This window comes from Amblyraja radiata, chromosome 8, assembly GCF_010909765.2.
Source record: "Amblyraja radiata isolate CabotCenter1 chromosome 8, sAmbRad1.1.pri, whole genome shotgun sequence".
Lineage (NCBI taxonomy): Eukaryota > Metazoa > Chordata > Chondrichthyes > Rajiformes > Rajidae > Amblyraja > Amblyraja radiata.
The window spans coordinates 2,140,273-2,160,063 of NC_045963.1; the positions used below are offsets into that span (position 1 = coordinate 2,140,273).

The following is a 19,791-nucleotide window of genomic DNA, read 5'->3' on the forward strand; positions in this document are numbered from 1 at the left end:
CCACCTTTCTCTCCCAACTCCAGTCCCGTCCCGACCCCCTGGGAAACTGAATAGAGCAACAGTCAACTGCTGCCTGTGCGCTGATATGACAATAAAGGCTACTTTACTTTACTGAGTTAAAGAGTTCCCACGGTAGACTGTAAAACTGGGACCCTGGTTCTGGACTCCCCCAACACCGGAACCCTTCTTCAGACAGCCTAATCGGAATTGAGTCTGAAGATGTGTCTCGTCCCGAAACATCAGCTTTTTTTCTCCAGAGATGCTGCTTGACTGGCTGAGTTACTCCAGCTTTTTGTGTCTGTCTTCGGTTTAAACCAGCATGTGCAGTTCACTCCTTACACGGGTCTCTGTACAACATTGATTGGTAGCGTTCCGGACCCCTGGACCCGAGGACTCCGACCTGTATCTCTCAAAGAAGTACATGTGAAAAATTTCTCACGGACCATAAAAATGCGTAACCTTTCAGTAAAGTCCCTTTTAAAGATTATAGTTATTTTCTTGAATCTCATTAACATAACTCATGAATAAGTTGATGTCCATATGCGGATGCAAATCTTTATTTTTATTTATTTTTTAAATTCAATCCCACAGAAGACAATTTTTACTCACCTTCTGTCCCCTCTGTCCAGCTTCCGGGTTCACCGTTCGCAGGAGTTCCCACGGTACCCGCAAGAGTTATTACGGATATCGCACTGGCCACTACGTTCATATAATGTTGCAATACTCAACCACAAGTGTACAAGTCACTCTTGGAGAAATTCAAACTTTCTTGAATTTTCTCCCGAGTGACCAAGTTACACGATGACCTGCCGTTAGCGCTACGGTGGTCCACGGTGGTCCACGAATGCCGCACTGTTATCGCACGAGGTTCCCACGATTTTAAACTCCGGTTAACTCTTGCGTCAAGTCGCCCCGTGAAAAGGCCGCTTAACTCAGCGGGGCAACAGGCCGCATCTCTGGAAGGAAGGAATGGGCGACGTTTCCGGTTGAGACTCTGAAGAAGGGTCTCGACCCGAAACATCACCCATTCCTTCTCTCCAGAGATGCTGCCTGTCCCGCTGAGTTACTCCAGCTTTTTGTGTCTTAACTTTTGTTTAAACCAGCATCCTTCCTACATATCAATACTATATCCTGTTATTTATACTGGAAGTTTGACAATAGGCGTGGGGGTGTTTGTATTATTTTCATATCTTTATCAGGTTTCCCAGTGGAATTTGTTTTATTCAGGATGGTATAACTGAAGGAACAATCTATGATTGTATCTTTATTTACTTAGAAGTATCCTCGTGAATTAAAAGCAACTCGCATTCTGTGGATCGAAGATAGACACAAAAAGCTGGAGTAACTCGGCGGGTTAGACCACATCTCTGGAGGAAACAAATGTATGATGTTTCGGGTCGAGACTATTCTTCGGACTGAAATTCGGGATAAGGAGTCTAGAAATATGGAAGATAAAGGTGTAAAATCAACAGATCAAAGCAGATGGTGATAGTGAAATGTGGACAGACACAAAAAGCTGGAGTAACTCATCGGGTCAGGCAGCATCTCTGGAGAAAAGGAATAGGTGACGTTTTGGGTCGAGACCCTTCTTCTTGACCCAAAATGTCACCCATTCCTTTTCTCCAGAGATGCTGTCTGACCCGATGAGCTACTCCAGCTTTTTGTGTCTATTTCATCTGCAGTTCCTTCCTACACATCTTATGGACCATTCCCACTGACCAGAGTGTCTGTCTCTCTGGGTCAGGTTACCTTCTGCATGTGTGTGATATTTATCCTCATTTGCTAAGGTGTGTTCATTTCGGTTCAGAGAATTATTACTACCAAACGATGATTTGGTTTTAGTGAAATAATATTTGTACAAGAAGCTCTTGAATATATTGTTATTATTAAAGTATTCTGTATAGGGTTAACTAGGAAGAAACGAAAGTAGTTTTATAGCTGTGATTTCCAAACATTAATTCTACTTATTAATTTCTACTTTGGATTTGGAGTTAATAGATTTCAAAGTCTCTGCTAGTTTAGATCATAGGATCCACAAAGTGGATGCATCCAAGTCATAATTGTGTACATGACGGAGAGACTGGCTATAAAACACATCCTGTGGGAAAATATTTTACTGTCTATGTAACCACTGTTGCTGATGCGTTAAGCAGACTATTCTGGCTGGAATGCTCTTTGGTATTTTTTTCCCCCCCCTGTTGCGGAATTCCAGTTGGGATCATAGAACCAGGCACTTCTTTAATACATACTTTGAACTAAAACAAAAACCAGCCATGCTAAATATAGCTCTGGCTCCTTCATGCTATATTAAAAACAAATCTAGCTGTCTGTTTGGATTCTGTCCCTGGTACAGTATTCCACTTACAGGATCTGGCAAGCAGATTCTTTTTCCTCTTTTTGGTTCACTCTTCTGCCAGTATAAACCCACATGATTGTACGAGTGCCTAGAGATTAGCATTCTTTCCAGCCAATTCTTTGGACATATGTCGGCTCATAGTGAAGTTGCTGAACACTGCACCTCCGGATGTCTACTTGTATCGTATTTTGTTAAATCGTTAAAGGGCCTGCCGCACTTCCGCAGTTTTTTTCAGTGACTTGCCGGCACCCTTTATAGTCGCAGGAGGTCACCGAAAATGTTAAAAATGTTGAAAATCCAGCGACCAGAAAAAGGTATGACTCTTTGGGCAACTACTCCCGACCATATAGGCGTCACCCCACGACATGTGACGCCTGTACGGTCGTGAGTAGTCGTCCAAAGAGTCGTACCTTTATCTGGTCGCCACTGGATTTTCAACATGCTGAAAATGTTCGGCAACCTGCTGCAACTGTAACTGTAAAGTCGCCGAAAAAATCGCATAAGTGGGACAGGCCCTTAACACGACAAGAAAAAAAGAGTATTTGGGACAAACAAATCCATCTTATCCCACTTAACCCAGCTCTGCCATTCATCATGGGGTATTTAATTGTCATATGCACTGGATTATAAACTGGAACAATGAAATTCTTGTTGCCGTTTTAAAGCCCACATTAGATGTAGCAATGAACAATAAATATGTGATCAATTATCAGTAATTCTAAGGAAACTAGAACACTAGAACAGGGCGGCATGGTGGCACAGCAGTAGAGTTGCTGCCTTACAGCACTGGCAGCGCCGGAGACCCGTGTTCGATCCCGACTACAGGTGCTTGTCTCTACGCAGTTTGTACGTTCTCCGCGTGACCGTTTTCTCCGAGATCTTCAGTTTCCTCCCACACTGCAAAGACGTACAGGTTTGTAGGTTAATTGGCTTGGTGTATGGTGACACCAGGAGCTCGTGGGTCCCTGCTGGGAGACTGCTTTGCGGGGCACCGGTAGCGGCGACTTCTCCCGCTCGAATTGCGGGGTTGAGAGTGACCTGGAGCGGGGCCTTACAACGCCCGGCGCGGCTGTAAATTGCCTGCCGGGGGCTCCAACATCGGGACCCGGGGCAGGGCCTTACATCGCCCGGCGTGGCTTTGAGTGGCCGCGGACTTGCTAGCGCCCGCCGGGGCCTTTGACCTCGACTTCGGGAGAGGAATGGAGAGCAGGGGAGAGATAAGACTTTGCCTTCCATCACAGTGAGGAGGAGACTCACTGTGATGGATGTTTGTGTGAATTGTGTTGGTGTGTGTCTTGGTTCTTTTCTTGTATGGCTGCAGAAACCAAATTTCGTTTGAACCTCATGTGAGGTTCAAATGACAAATAAAAGGTATTGTATTGTATTATTGTATTGTATGGGTAAAATTGTCCCCAGTGTGTGTAGTGTGCGGGAATCGCTGGTCGGCACGGACTCAGTGGACTGAAGGGCTTGTTTCCGCGCTGTATCTCTAAACTAAACGTTACTCTATTTTAGTACAGCGGAGTACATAGAAACATAGAAATTAGGTGCAGGAGTAGGCCATTCGGCCCTTCGAGCCTGCACCGCCATTCAATATGATCATGGCTGATCATCCAACTCAGTATCCCGTACCTGCCTTCTCTCCATACCCTCTGATCCCCTTAGCCACAAGGGCCACATCTAACTCCCTCTTAAATATAGCCAAAGAACTGGCCTCGACTACCCTCTGTGGCAGGGAGTTCCAGAGATTCACCACTCTCTGTGTGAAAAAAGTACATAAGGGTTCGGTGCTGAGCTATAGTAATGGTTACTGCCAGGTAGTTCACGAGCCTCTTAGTTTCTGTGAGGATGATATTCTTTTATTTGAAGGTATGTTCTGTGACTCCTGTACCAACTTCCAGATGGTGGCAGCAGATGGAGAGCGTGTACGAAGGAACTGCAGATGCTGGTTTAAACCGAAAATAGACACACAAAGCTGGAGTAACTCAGCGGGTCAGAAAAGTAATAGATGTTTTTTGGTTGACCCTTCCGTGGTGGTCAGGATGGTGTGGGTCTTTGATGGTAGCCCTTTCCTGAGGCAGTATTGCAGATCTCTTTGATACTGGAGTGGTTAATACCTGTGATTAAACCATTTTCTACAGCTTCCACCATTCTTGAGCGTTCAAATTTCCAAACCGGGTTGTGATGCAAGCAGTCAGTATGCTATCCACTGTGCACGTGTAGAAATTTGATAGCGTATTCGGTGACAAGCCAAATCTCCTCAAATCTAAAGAGTTGGAGGCATTGGTGCATCGTCATCCTTGTCATTGAATCAATGTGTTGGGCCCAGGATAGATCATAAGGGATTATGCAGGGCTCTCGCTTAACTTGTTTTCCCTGTTGCCAGCCGGGCAACCTTGGCAGCATTTTAGGTTGCCAAATGACAGTTTAGGTGGTCATTTAAGACGGCTTGCATGACGCGTGCGATAATGTGCTCGGACGAAGTGCGTAGTTACCAGACGGAATTATACTCAATGAAACATTCACATATTATTTCTGCTTCAAATGAAGTCACAAACTAAACATTCACCAATCAAGACATGATATATCCCACAATGACATGCAGCAAAATTATAAGGCAGTATCTCAACTCTTTTTACACATTGCAATTAATGCAATTTTTATTAGTTCTTTCCACTTCCAAACAAAAATGTGGTTGAATTATTCAGCGTATGGTCAACCTGTGTCAATAAATCCTGGACCATGGTAACATATATGCGTACGTATAGTTGTGAATGTTGCTCATTAAATAACTGATACTCCATATTAAGAGCATTTATTTGCCGTTAAAATGAATTCTGTAATAACGTGTCAATGGTAGCAGTGACAATCGAACACTGCGGTTTTAATGTTTCATGTGTTCACAATTTAATTAATCCATCTTTATAGATTAAAACAAATAATAACATTGGGAATTAAAACATATTTGATTGCATTCCATTATCAAACATAGTCAATGTTCACTCTGAAGACATTTCCAGGACAATAGGGTCAGGGAAGGGGGTGTGTGCGTGTGAATCAGTGCGGGGTGGATAGATGGGGGGGGGGGGGGGGGGGGGGTGGTTAGAAGGCAGTCGGTGCAGAATGGATGGATTGAGGCAGGTGAATTAGTACGTGTTGGTTGGAGTAGGTAAAATTGTGAGGGGAGAGCACGGGGGCTGACAGTGGTGTTGAATGGGGTGGTTCAGTACGGGATGGATGGGGGTAGACAAAAGTGCTGGAGAAACTCAGCGGGTGAGACAGCATCTATGGAGCAAAGGAAATAGGCAACGTTACGGGTCGAGACCCTTCTTCAGACTGTTCCCTCCATTCTTCTTGAATGGGAGGATCAGTACAGGATGGATGGGGGAGATCAGCGCAGGATGAATGGGGGGGGGGGTCAGTAGAGTGTGGATCGGAGGGTCTGTGCAGAATGAATGGGGGATCACTACAGGATGAATGAGGGGAAGGTGCAGGGTAAATGGAGGGTGGGTCAGTACGGGATGAATGCGTGGATTAGTACAGGATGGATGGGGGATCAGTACAGGATGGATAGAGAAGTGCAGGATGGATGGGAAAGGGGTAAGTACAGGGGGTACAAGAGAGAGAGAGAGAAGGGGGGCGAGGTATGGAGGAAGGAGGGTCAGCGCTCCTCGGACAACATCGCCCCGCTGCCTCCCCCTCCCTCCCTCCTCTCAGCCTCGACGTGCGGGAGGGTTTGTATTGAAAGTGCGGGTTTGCAAGCAGCGGCCCTTATCAGGTCGGGCGGGGTGCGGGAGGAGGAGAAGATGAGCCGCTGTCGCTCGCAGTTCAGCGCCCGTCATTCGCTGCAACCCTTCCTCACCCCGCACCTAGACCTAGTATCTTTCCCACACAATACAGCCGTCACCGCCGACACAAAACGTCACGTTCCTTTTCTCCAGAGATGCTGCCTGACCTGCGGAGTTGCTCCAGTTTTTTGTGTCTATCTTCGGTACAAACCAGTATCTGGTTGCCAAGCCGGGCAAAATTACTCTGTGTTTAGTTGCCCGGCGGCGCTTTGAGTGGTCAATGGCACCCGGGCAACTGTTAATTTCGAGCCTTGGATGTGTATGACCAGGAACTATTTCTATTTATTTTTTACTGCACACTGAATGGACACTGGTTTGAGTAACGTTTTTTTGTTTCCTCTGGGTATGTGAGTACTCAGGAAAATAACAATAAAGATATACAATACAATACAATACAATACAATACAATACAACTTGAAGCTGTTGAATCTATCCCACAGTTCGACCACTTAAGATGGGTGAATGGTGCTTCTGCTTTCCCTTCCTGATTGAAGTCAGCAATCAACTCCATGGCTTCCTAACAATGAAAGCAAGAATGGTGATCTGGCACCACTCACCAGATTATTGATATCCCGTAATTAATCCAATCTTGGCATCGTCGACAAATTTAACGATGGCATCGGAGCTGCGTCTGGCAACAGTCACGAGGATAGAGAGTGGAGCAGGAGACTGAGATGCAGCATCAATGCACTGGTGATCTTTAAGATTCAAGAGAGTTTATTGTCATGTGTCCCAGATAGGACAATGACATTCTTGCTTTGCTTCAGCACAACAGAAAAAAAGTAGGCATAAATAAATACAGAACAGAACTGATCAGTGTGACCATATACCAATTAATATATATATATATATATATATATATATATATATATACACACATAAATAAACAGATAAAGCGCATTGGGCTATTAATGATCAGAGTTTTGTTTGAGTTGAGTTTAATAGCCTGATGGAGGAGGTGATGTTGCCAATCCATGCTGATTGAGGGTTATCAATGGGGGAAGTCAAGGATTCGCAAGGAGGCGCAGAGACACGGTTTCCTGAGTTTCCCTGAGTTTGAAGATGTTGACCATCAAGCTGTAATCGAACAGCAGCCTGTCAATTTTCCTGTTATTCAAGCAGTCCAGTGGAGAGCCAAAGAGATCGCATCCTCTGTTGATCAATTGTGGTGGTAGGTGAATTGAAGTGAGTCCAGGTTAGTAATGAGGCAGGAGTTACTTTGCATCATAACCACCATCTTAAAGTACTTTATCACAATGGACAAAATGATCATGGCTGATCTTTCCACAGTGTTCTTTTCCTATATTTTCCCCATACCCTTAATTCTTTAAATATCCGGAAAGCCATTGAGTGAAGTTGAGTCTAAAAAAGGTTCTTGACCCGAAACATCACCTATTCCTTTTCTCCAGAGATGCTGTCTGACCCGCTGAGTTACTCCAGCATTTTGTGTCAATCTTCGAGTGAAGTTGATTTCTGAGCCTCCACATCTCTCTGGGAGTATTCCAAAGATTTACCAGTTTGAAGAAGTTTCTTAATTGATCCCAATATACCTACCCTTTATTGTAAGACTTAGATCCCAGATTCAGCCAACCTCCCTGCATCCACCCAGCCCAGCTGATTATTTTGTGTAAAAGCTCAAAACAAAAGGCAATGTTTATACTCTCATTTAAATGTATTTTCTCATGCAGTGGCTTGCGAATATCATGACATGAGTATTTATGAATCAATGTCAAGACCATAATTTTCATGACATTTTCAACCTTAAGCTTCCACCTGTTAGAAATGGTGCTATTTAAATATTGTAATTCCACATGCTTATTAATATTCTCAACTTCTCTGATCCAATATATTTGTGATGTGTGCTTGCCTTCACTGTTTTTCAAATGCTAGTCTTGCTCTGATTTTTTTCAAAGCTGGGCTGTTTAGAGATTTTGTTTTTTTAATTTTTGCTTGGCATTGCTACTTTGTTAGAACAAATGAGCCATCTTGTGAAATTAAAATAGCTGGTAGCATGCACATCACCGATGGAGCCAAGTGTGAGAGAAAACAGTAAGAAAGTGGTAGGCAGGAGTGTCTGCAGCAACAATCTGTCTGAGCAGGTTGAATATGCAAAAGGCAAACTGAATTTTCATTGTTGAGCTTTCTGTGGTTCAGTGACTGAACTGGTGCTATCTTGTAGATTCCTTGCGAGAGCTTGAACACCTTTCATATCAGGCGGAGAGGGGGAATTGATCTCTGCATAAATGGCACCAGTTTCAAGCGATGGAGCTTGTTAGCAACGCAATCTCACAGTTGGCACAAGTATGGTATCATGAGGTGACCATATAACAGCATTTAACAAAATATGTTTCAAATGTAAAGCATCTGTGTAATAAATTCAGCTCGTTACTAAATGGGTGATGAATGAAGGGGCTGATAATGTAAGGGTTGTGTTAGTTTAAAAAATAATTAGTTAGTGGTAAGGTAACATTGGATCCACATATCTGCAGGCAATCAGGGCTTGAGCGCCCTGGAGAGGAAAAGACTACAAAAAGTAGTAAACACTGCCCAGTCCATCATCGGCTCTGACCTTCCTTCCATCGAGGGGATTTATCGCAGTCGCTGCCTCAAAAAGGCTGGCAGTATCATCAAAGACCCACACCATCCTGGCCACACACTCATCTCCCTGCTACCTTCAGGTAGAAGGTACAGGAGCCTGAAGACTGCAACAACCAGGTTCAGGAATAGCCACTTCCCCACAGCCATCAGGCTATTAAACCTGGCTCGGACAAAACTCTGATTATTAATAACCACTTTCTATTATTTGCACTTTATCAGTTTATTTATTCATGTGTGTATATATTTATATCATGGTATATGGACACATTTATCTGTTTTGTAGTAAATGCCTACTATGTTCTGTGTGCTTAAGCAAAGCAAGAATTTCATTGTCCTATGCAGGGACTCATGACAATAAACTCATTTGAACTTGAACTTGAGTCAATTGTGTTTATTGGACTTGAGTCAATTGTGTTTATTGGTAATGCCAGTGAGATGTAATGCAGTGGAAGCACTTTTTGAATCGTTGTATCCAGTTCACAATTCTAGCAAAGGAATGGGCATGGCTATTGGGGATCTGGGAGACACAGGAGTGGTAGTGGCACTATCATTCTTGTAAGGGGAGAGGGCACAAAAATAAAGGAGGACATTTATGCACAGTCTGAGGATGTAAGTGATGTATTAAATGATTACATCAGTATTTACCAAGGAGTAGCAATGCCAAGCACATAAGCTTTGATCAGTGTGGGGTATAAGATGCAGGAGCAGTTATAGAGAAAGTGGCGTTGGGGCTGATGAAAAGCATTAAGATGGATACTCCCCAGGGCCTATTAGCATCAATCTCGTCATTGAGAGGGGGGATACCAGGGACCATGATGAAGTCCGTTTGTATCTTCTGTAGTCACAGGCAAGGTCCTGGAAGATTGGAAATTAGTCAATATTGTTCCTTTGTTTTTAGAAATGTAGTGCAGCAAATTCTAGACTGGTAGGCCTAACGTCAGTGACGTGGAAGCTATTAGCGAGGATTCTTCAAGATGGGATAATCGCATTTTGGGCTAATTTGGGGCTGTCAGCATGCCTTTGCCCACGGCAGGTCGTAATTTACGAACACAATAGAATTTTTTGAAGAGGTGATTGATGGTGTTATATGGACTTAATTAAGGCATTTGATGAAGTCCATCATGGTAAGCTATCCAGAAGATGAAGATGCAGGGAATCCATTGAGACTTGGTCGTTTGGATTCAGAACTGGCTGTCTCTCAGCAGGTTGTGGCAGAAGGGTGTTATACTTGCAGCTAGCAGGAGGTCTGTGACCATAAATGATTTGTCATAAATGTAGATGGGTCAGTTAGTAAATGTGTGGACAACACCAAAATTGGTGGAGGTGAGGAAAGTTGTCAAAGTATACAGTGGGACATTGATCAGCTGAAGAAGTAGGCAGAAAAATATTGTAACATAGATGTACGGAGGGATTTTGGGTTCCAAGTCCATAGCTCCTTGAAAGTAGTAACACACTAGTAAAGAAGGCATATGGTATGCTTGACTTCATTCAGAACCATGAAGTATAAGCATCAGGAAGTCATGTTGCAGCTTTATAAGACTTGGGTTAGTCTGTATTTTGAGTATTGCGTGCAGATCTGGTCGCCTCATTACAGGAATGATGTGGAGCCTTTGGAGTGGTTGCAGAAGTGGTTTACCAGAATGTTGCCTGGATCATGCCAGAGGGTGTTGGCTCAAGAGAATGAACAAAAATGGATTGTTTTCTCTGGAGCACCCGAGACTCTGGGGAGACCTGATAGGAACAGGATAGAATATCAAGATGGAAATGTCAGACTCGAGCACATAGTTTTAAGATGAGCGGGGCAAAACTTAAAGATGTGCGGAATAAGTTTTTTTACACAAAGCGGTTGTTGCCAGAGGTACTCTGTCAGTGGTGGTGGGGAAAGCTGACAAGATAGTACATTTAACAGTGTTTTAGATTGGCATGGAGATGTACAAGGGGATGAATGGATGTAGATCCCGTGCAGATAGAGGGGATTAGTTTAATGTGGCAATATGTATGAATAGAATTGAATACTTTATTCGCACATGTGACGAAGCACAGTGAAATACTTTGCTGCAGACACAGTGAGTGTATGCAAATAGCGGTCACCTACAGCACTAACAAAGTTACAAAGCACGCCGACTCCCCCTATTGTTCTCCCCCCCCCCCCCCCCCCCCCCCCCCCCCACCTGCACACAGACGTTGTGGGCCACAGTACCTGTTTCTGTGCTGTACTGTTGTGTGCTGTGTGAGGGGCACAGATAAGGTGGATGGCCAGTCTTTTTCCTAGGGCAGGGGTGTGTAAAACTAGAGTGGAGAGGTTTATGGTGAGAGGGGAAAGATTTAAAGGGGACCTGAGAGGCTGAGATTTTCTCACACTGGGGATGGTAACATGGTACAAACTGCCAGAGGAAAAGGTAGACATTGTTACCTTGCCATTATAAGACATTTGAACAGGGATGTACAAGAGGCTTGGAGGAATATGGGCCAAGTGCAGGCAAATGGAACAAGCTAATGAATGCACCTTGGTTGGCATTGGCTAGTTGGGCCGAATGTCCTTTAACTCAAAGATGCACGAGTTTAAAATTAACTCCACATCCCTTCTTTCCATAAGTGCATGACGGCTTTGAAATTGACAATATAAACTGTTGACCCTATTAATAATCTGCATGTTGTGTTTTCTTATCGGTGTCGGGCATGTGTAGGAATTTAAATTTGACTGCATTTGAAAGGCCTCATTAAAAATCCTTGGAACCTGTATGAGAAGATCATGTGCAAACAAGTGAATTGAATTGAATAACTTTTATTAGCCAAGTATGTATACATACAAGGAATTTTCATTGGTGCTTTGCTCGCAAGTAACAACACGATATACAGTAGACAAATAAAAATAAAACATAATTTAAACATGCGAAGAATGAAATAAAATATCAGAGCAAAAGGAGGCTGCATACTTTTGGTTGTTGAGTAGAGCTACTGCTTGTGGAGAAAAAAGCTGTTTTTATGTTAAACTTACAATGCAATAAAATGTGCTTTTATTGTAAGTTTAACATTTTTTCAGGTGAATTATTGAAGGATATGTAGGGCAGGGCAACAACTCTGTTGGCAGTCACCTGATGTGACCGCATTGAGCTAAATATCTGTCCCACTATCGTTTTCATTAATCTTGTGATAAGATGTGCTGCCTCTCAATTTGTATCTACTGTTTAACAGTAGAAATCCATTACGTGACAACAACATTTCACAGTCTGTAGCATTTGGACCGAATTAGACATGCAAATAATATATGTTAATTGGTAACATGGAATCCTCTAATCTTTCTGTTCAGTTACCAGAAAAGAATTTCTGCAGGTACTTGGAGTTAATATCTGGAGAAATGTTTGCCTAAAATTAAGCATCTGTATGTAAATTGATTTGTGGGATCTGATAATCTTGATTTGTCATAACGTTTTTTTGAAAAACGGTTTGTCAGTAAATTGAAGGAATGGGTGACGTTTCAGGTCGAGACCCTTCTCTCAGTCTGAAGAAATTTCACCCATTCCTTCTATACAGAGATGCTGCCTGCCCCGCTGAGTTTCCCCGAAATTTTGCGTCTATCTTCAGTGTAACCCAGCGTCTGTGATTCCTTCCTACACTTAGGTCGAAAGAGGCTTAGGCCTTGGCAGCTGAAAGGACAATCTATATTGGGGAGCTGATTAAATCAGTGGATTATCAAGAAGCTGAAATAGGAGTGCAGATATGAGGGTGTGAGATGACCTCTCTGAAATTAAGGCCTTGAGGTTGAAACCATAAGTGAGAATGTAAAGGCGAGATGCAGCCCATGTTGTTGATGTGCCTTCTGTAACTATTAGTCTTATCTGATGCATCCACTCCTGAGTATTGGTGCTAAGCATGTCAAAGATAGCACCAAATAGTTCCATCCAGCCAATGGTAGTATTAACGTAAACGTACCTGTTTGGTCCCGTGCGATGATGTGAATGGTCTGAATGAAACTGACATCAGAAAAGCAGTGGAGTTGATAATTTAGATAAGGTATGATACGTTATTTGTCACATATACCTAGGTACAGTGAAATTCATTTATGTATACAGTTCAGTACAAGTATCACTATACACAAGCACACAAAGCTGGAGTAACTCAGCGGGTCAGATAACTTATCTGGAGAAAAGAAATCTCTGGAGAAAAGGTTTTGGGTTGAGACCCACCTCAGTCTCGACCCGAAACATCACCTATTCCTTCTCTCCAGAGATGCTGTCTGACCCGTTGTGTTACTCCAGCTTTTTGTGTCTATCCTCGGTTTAAACCAGCATCTGCAGTTCCTTCCTACAATTTACAAGGGTGACTTGGATACATGTTAGAAAAGCAGCTAAGATATGTTGCAAGTGTATAGCAGTAGTACACTGTGACCGTATACAGAGTCGGCAGATTTGGCACCAATTTTCAAGACCCAGTTGATGACCACCTTGTGCTTAATGTTGCTCATGAATGGGGAATTTTGAGGGTCTACGTTTGCACCTTGCGTCTGACATGATTAATAATAACTCGTACTGAATAAATCAAATTTCCCTGATGCTCAGTAAACGTAACAGGATTTGGTGCACAGATACCTGGCTGCACAGCACGAGCATTCCTGAGCATCTCAGCACCGTGGCCACTGTTTTTGACGATTACACAAGGTGCCACTGTGCGTATATTGTGTGTAAGGCCCCAGTCCTATTTGGTTTACTTGCTCTTTGGCCTTCACCAGGATATAATAAATACATTTTGGCAAGATGGCGAAGAGAATTGTCTCTGACTCTCGCCAGAAACCTTGCCCGTAGGAAGAAGCAAAGTAATGGAAGTGAGAACTTTTTTTTTCACTCCTTCCCAATTTCTGCAAATGGTGCCTGGTTGCTGGGATTATTCTTGGTGTTCGCCTCGTAATGCTCTTAACACTTTTCTCCCCCCTACTATGTACTAAAGTGGAGGGTATTGCAGGTAATCAAGATGGTTATCAAAGCTTACAGCAAGATCTTGATCAGATAGGCAGAGTATTGACAGTGTTCCCGGAGGTTGCAGGTGGTTGCTGGACTGGAGGTTGCAGGTAGAGGGTGCAAAAACCTCCGGGAACTGCACGGAAACCTTGGGTGGGGCGCAAAGTCTCCAGAGGTTTCCGTTCAGGTTTCCTAAGTGGGACAGGGGCATAAGGGGGTGAGAGATTATCTTATGGAGGTTTATGAGATAAATCAATTGGGTTGATGCACAGTGTCTTTTACCCAGAATAGGGGAATAAAAACCAGAAGACATAGGTTTAAGGTGATAGCGGAAAGATTTAATAGGAATATATATGAGGGGCAACTTTTTCACAAGGAGGGTGGTGGGTTTATGGAATGAACTGCCAGAGGAGATAGTTGATGCAGAAATGATGGCAACATTGAAAATATATTTGGGCAGGTACCTGAATAGGAAAGGTTTCAAGGGATACGGGCCAAACACAAGCAACTGGGACTAGTGTAGATGGGGCAAGCTGGGTCGAAGGTCCTGTTTTCATGCTGTATGACCCTGACTAATTATACATATTGCTCCAACTGAGACAGCAAGCACCACTGCTTTGTAAAATTATTTCCTGGTTTTAAAATTATTTCTTCCAAATGTGATCTTTTATCAAATGTTTTTTATGAAAGCCCACTAGCAGTACCCACCAACAGCATTGTCTTGCCCATAATGTCCTGCATTGCTTAATCAAAGAACTCCATTGTACTAAGGCCGACCCTTATTCATTGATTCTATTTTCTTATTGGTTTTTGAGAAATGGCGTGGAAGCAGGCCTTTCATCTCACCGATTTTACACCAACTATCAATCACCCTACTTTCACATCGATCACGCTAAGAGCAATTCACAGAAGCCAATTAACCTACAAACTTGCGTGTCTTTTGAATGTGGGAGGAAACCAGAGCACCTGGTGAAAACCCACACAGTCTCAGGGAGAATGTACAAACTTCACACAGACAGTACCTGTCGGTAGGATCAAACCCAGTTCTCTGGCGATGTGAGGCAGCAACTCTACCACTGTGCTACCATTTATTAACCATACATATCCAAATAACAAAGAACTTAGTGATTTATCTCTAATAAAAGCTTCCCCTTGTAGTTGCTGAGGTGATCGTATTCCCGTTGTTCAACCAGCTGTAATGTGTCCTCTATCCTCTGGATGCTCGTATCCAAGGAGGATGAGGAAATACTTCTTGCGTTTTACTGTTCTGACATCTTGCTTTCAATTACAGAATTTTGGATTGGAAACCGAAAACATGAAGAACTTGGCCCTCAAGTTGCGGATTGCAACCAATGGCCTACAGAAGTTTATCAGCGTCAGAAGAAAAGGTTCTGCGTATGATGGTGCAATTTCTCACAAACCTCCCAATGACTTCCTTACTTCAGTTGTGGACCTCATTGCTGTCGCAAAGGCTTTGTTAGCTTGGTTGGACAGGTAAGTTGAGCAACGACGCAATTCAGTGTCCTACACTACACTACACTACACTACACTACACTACACTACAAAAACGACAATAACTAGGGAATAGGTAGAAAATAAAGTTAACCAATAGATTATTTTTATTTCCTCCCTGCAAAATAAATAATAGAAATGAGAAAGCACTTTGGCCTTCAATTATTAATTCCCCAAGAACATGGATTGTATTGACTTAATACATAAATCAAAATTAATATTACTGCCAATTTAATTTCAGATTTAATGATGAGCAGTAAACTTGACATCAACTGACATTAGTTTAGAGACACAGCGCGGAAACAGGCCCTCCGGCCCACCGAGTCGGCACCGACCAGCATTCCCCGCACACTAACACAATCCTACATTGGAGCCAATTTTTACATTTACACCAAGCCAATTAACCTACAAACCTGCACGTCTTTGGAGTGTGGGAGGAAACCCATGCAGGTCACAGGGCGAATATACCAACTCTGCACCCGTAGCCAAGATCAAACCCGGGTCTCTGGCACTGTAAGCACTGTAAGGCAGCAACTCTACCGCTGCGCCATCATGCCACCCATCTAGTGAAAGAACTTTAAGTTTCTATCACTCTTGGTAGGCCAGGTTTCCCAACTGGCAGTGATATAAACCTCATCTATAGGCCCTGAAACTTTTGATCAAAACATTTACCACCTTATATTACATCATATCATTATTCGTCATAATTTTACACTAAACCCAGAGTTACTTCTTGGCTAATCAATGCTGCACTTTCTCTAATATCAGATCAGAGCCTTTATTAATTTTGAACTAATAGATTGAGATCAATAGAGCCTGCAGCTGATAATAAACAACATAGTGATGTATACACCGATACACATAATATAGACACAAAATGCTAGAGTAACCCATTCTGGTACATTCAAACCTTTGCTGATGTAAACGCTTTTACAATTTACGTTTCGTATCAGGATCATAATTTGCAATATATTCTACAAAACCTATTTATTACAGATCACCATTTACAGGAATCAGTGATTACTCAATGATGAAAAACAAGATTATACAGTTGTGTTTGGATCTGACGACAACGGTTCAACAGGTCTGATTTAATCGTGATCTTCTTTACACTGGGTTACATTTGGGGTGGACGCTGGAAGAAAAAGGAAGTGTTTAGTTTAGATTTACAGTGGAAGCAGCCCCTTTGGCCCAAAGATCCTATAGCGAGCAAGATAGATCACTCGACGAAAAAGACCTAGTACGGTCATGGACAGATTCATCGGTAAATTTCGACCCCATTTCCGTAACCGGCTTCCGTCTCCACACCAAAGATCCCATAGCGGAGCAAAGATACTAGTGCTGAGACAGAAGCCGGTTACGGAAACATCCTCGTAAAAATAAAAGTTCTTTGGTAAAAATCTTGTCCTCATTTTCAGAATTATTATTTATTAACACAAACTGTTCCCCCGCAACGTTGATTACATTGCTAGTCGGGTCGGGTTACTGAAATGGATGAAAAAAGGCCCACGTTCCGCTCCGTTGCCTACAACACGTCAGCCCATTGCATTTAGAAGGAGTGGTCTATCTCTAGGATCTTTGCTATGGCCCACCGGATCTGCACCGACCAGCACATTAACACTCACCAAGAAACAATTTACCCTTATACCAGGCCAATTATCCTACAAAATCAAAGCCCAAATATTATTCCTTTCCTCTTGGTATACTGTGTAACATCAGTATGCAGGCTCAGAATGTGGTAACAAGTAAAATTAGCAAAATGCTTCTCTGATGTAAATTGAAGTTAATAAATTCAAGAGACGTTGCCAAGAAAAGTTATACAGAATGCCTTCCGCCATCTGTGAGGCCTCTTTATTGTGCCCTGTGATGTTTAAGGCTCTTGGTTTCTCAGTGTCAGGATTATCTTTCGCAGAACCGGTGATAACAAAATGGGGTTTATGTGATTAGGAGCAAAATATTTAATTGACTCATTAACTGTGACCTGCACTCTAGGTGAGGTAGATTTTTAAATGTGTGGTGGCAAGTGAATTCCACGGAATATTCCTCAGCTGTTCTGAGCAAGTGTCTAGTGTTCAGGGCATTTCTTTGTTAGGCATATTGCCCTTCATCAGTCAGAGTATTGAGTTTATAAGTTGTGAGGTCCATGTTGACGTTGGTGAGGCCTGCATTTGGAGTATTGTGTTCAGCTCTGGGCACCATGTTATAGGAAAGATGTTGTCAAGCTGGAAAAGGTACAGAGAAGATTTACAAGTATGTTGCCAGGACTAGAGGGTCTGAGCTTTAGGGAGAGGGTGAGTAGGTTGGGACTCTGTTCCTTGGAGAACAGGAGGATGAGGGGTGATCTTATTGAGTTGTATCAAATCATGAGAGGAATAGATCAGGTAGATGCACAGACTCTCTTGCCCACAGTGGGCGATTCAAGGACCAGAGGACATAGGTTTAAGGTGAAGGGGAAAAGATTTAATAGGAATCTGAGGGGTAACTTTTTCACACAAAGGGTGGTGGGTGTATGGAACAAGCTGCCAAAGGAGGTAGTTGAGGCAGGGACTACCCCAAGATTTAAGTGACAGTTAAACAGATACATGGATAGGACGGGTTTGGAGCGATATGGAACAAACGCGGACAGGTGGAATGACTTTAGCTGGGACATTTTTGGCCAGTGTGGACAAATTGGGCCGAATGGCCTACTCCTGCACCTTTTGTCTATTGTCTAAAAGATTTGCGACGTTTGACTTAGTGCTCTGGAATCTGTCATTGTGTGCAACCTCCTTTAAAAGCTGATGCTGCAGCAAGCCAGGGAGGAAATAATTGGTCATTTCTCCTGTCACCAAGCATGTCATCACAAACCAGTTAGTAACTATGATCTTGTGTTTGTACTTCATTTGTAGTTCCCACATATTTTTGTATTTATTACAGCATTTCTACTTGGCCAAGTACCTAGGGTTCCTTTATCACCTTCTGGAGTGGCTGGTCTTTTAAGTTATTGTTTCTCTCTGCCCAGTGCGATCTTAAAGTATCTTGCAAAGACTGATCAATAATCTCATGTTTTCAAGCCTCTCTAAGAGACTGGTACCCGTTGAAAGAATGGATCAACCGGGCTTATATTCACTGGAATTCAGAAAGATGAGGGGGGATCTTATAGAAACATTTAAAATTCTGAAGGGATTAGACAGGGTAGATGCAGGAAACATGTTCCCGATGTTGGGGGGAGTTCAGAACCAAGGGTCACAGTTTAAGAATAAGGGGTAGGCCATTTAGGACTGAGATGAGGGAAAACCTTTTCACCCAGAGAGTTGTGAATCTGTGGTATTCTATGCCTCAGAAGGCAATGGAGGCCAATTCTCTGGATGCTTTCAAGAGAGAGTTTGATAGAGCTCTTAAAGATAACGGAGTCAGGAGACATGGCGAGAAGGCAGGAACGGGATACTGAAATTGGATGATCAGCCATGATCATATTAAATGGCGGTGCTGGCTCGAAGGGCCGAATGGCCTACTCTTGCACCTATTGTCTATTGAATGGTGGTGCTGACTCGAAGGGCTGAATGGCCTACTCCAGCACCTATTTTCTGTGTTTCAATGTATTTGGAAATCATACAATGTGCTAAATCTGGCCAACATCTAATTTGACTGCTAGCAATTGAAATTTATCCTATGTATCTACTTGCACAAAGAATGTAGTTATTGTGAACCTATAGGTTTTGAACATGGAATAGTGAAACCTAGGACAGTGTCGCATTGTAACAGGCCAATTGGCCCACAATGTCTCTTCTGAATAAGATGCCAAGATAAACTAATCTCTTCTGTCTGCACATGATCCATAACCCTCAATTATCTGCTTATCCATGTGGTTATTTAAAAACCAGTTAAATGCCACTATCCTATCTGCCACCACCACCACTACTGACACCGCATTCCAAACATTCAGCGTCTTCTTTTTAATTTTAAAACCCTTTCTCTCTTCAATCTTCCCCACTCATTTTAAAGCTATTCTTTGACATTTCCACCCTGGGTTAAATATTCTGGCTTTCTATCTTATTTATTCCATTCATCATTTTATATATTTCTATTAGAACCCCCCCCCCCCCTCAATCTCTGGTGCTCCAGAGAAAACAATCCAAGTCTATGGAACATCTCCTAGCTAATATTCCCTAATCCAGGGAACCTCTGGTGAACTATTTCTGCACCACCTCCAAAGCCTCCACATCCTTCCTGTAATGGGGTGACCAAAACTGCATGCAATACTCCAAATGTGCCGTAACTAAAGTGTCTTAGAGCTGCATCATGACTTCTAGATCTTTATATTCAATGACCCAACCAATCAAGCACACCATACACCTACTTTACCACTCTGCCGACTTGTGTTGACACTTTCAGGGAGCTATGGACTTGGGCTCCAAGATCCCTCTATACATCAGTGCTGTTAAGGATCTTGCCATTAATTGTAAACTTGCCCTTTGCATTCAACCTCTCTAAGTGCAACACCTCGCACATGCTCGAATTAAACTCCATCTACTATTTCTCT

General features: G+C 42.9%; 1 protein-coding gene across 2 annotated transcripts in view; it reads left to right on the forward strand.

The window, feature by feature from the left end:
• cnksr3 (CNKSR family member 3) overlaps positions 1-19,791 on the forward strand; it is a 99,956-nt gene that overhangs the window by 37,377 nt on the left and 42,788 nt on the right. For both annotated transcript variants that reach the window (XM_033025037.1, XM_033025036.1), the window contains exons 3-4: positions 15,049-15,251; positions 16,266-16,353. In XM_033025037.1, coding sequence (XP_032880928.1) covers positions 15,049-15,251; positions 16,266-16,353 — 291 coding nt within the window. The remainder of the gene's footprint in view (positions 1-15,048; positions 15,252-16,265; positions 16,354-19,791) is intronic.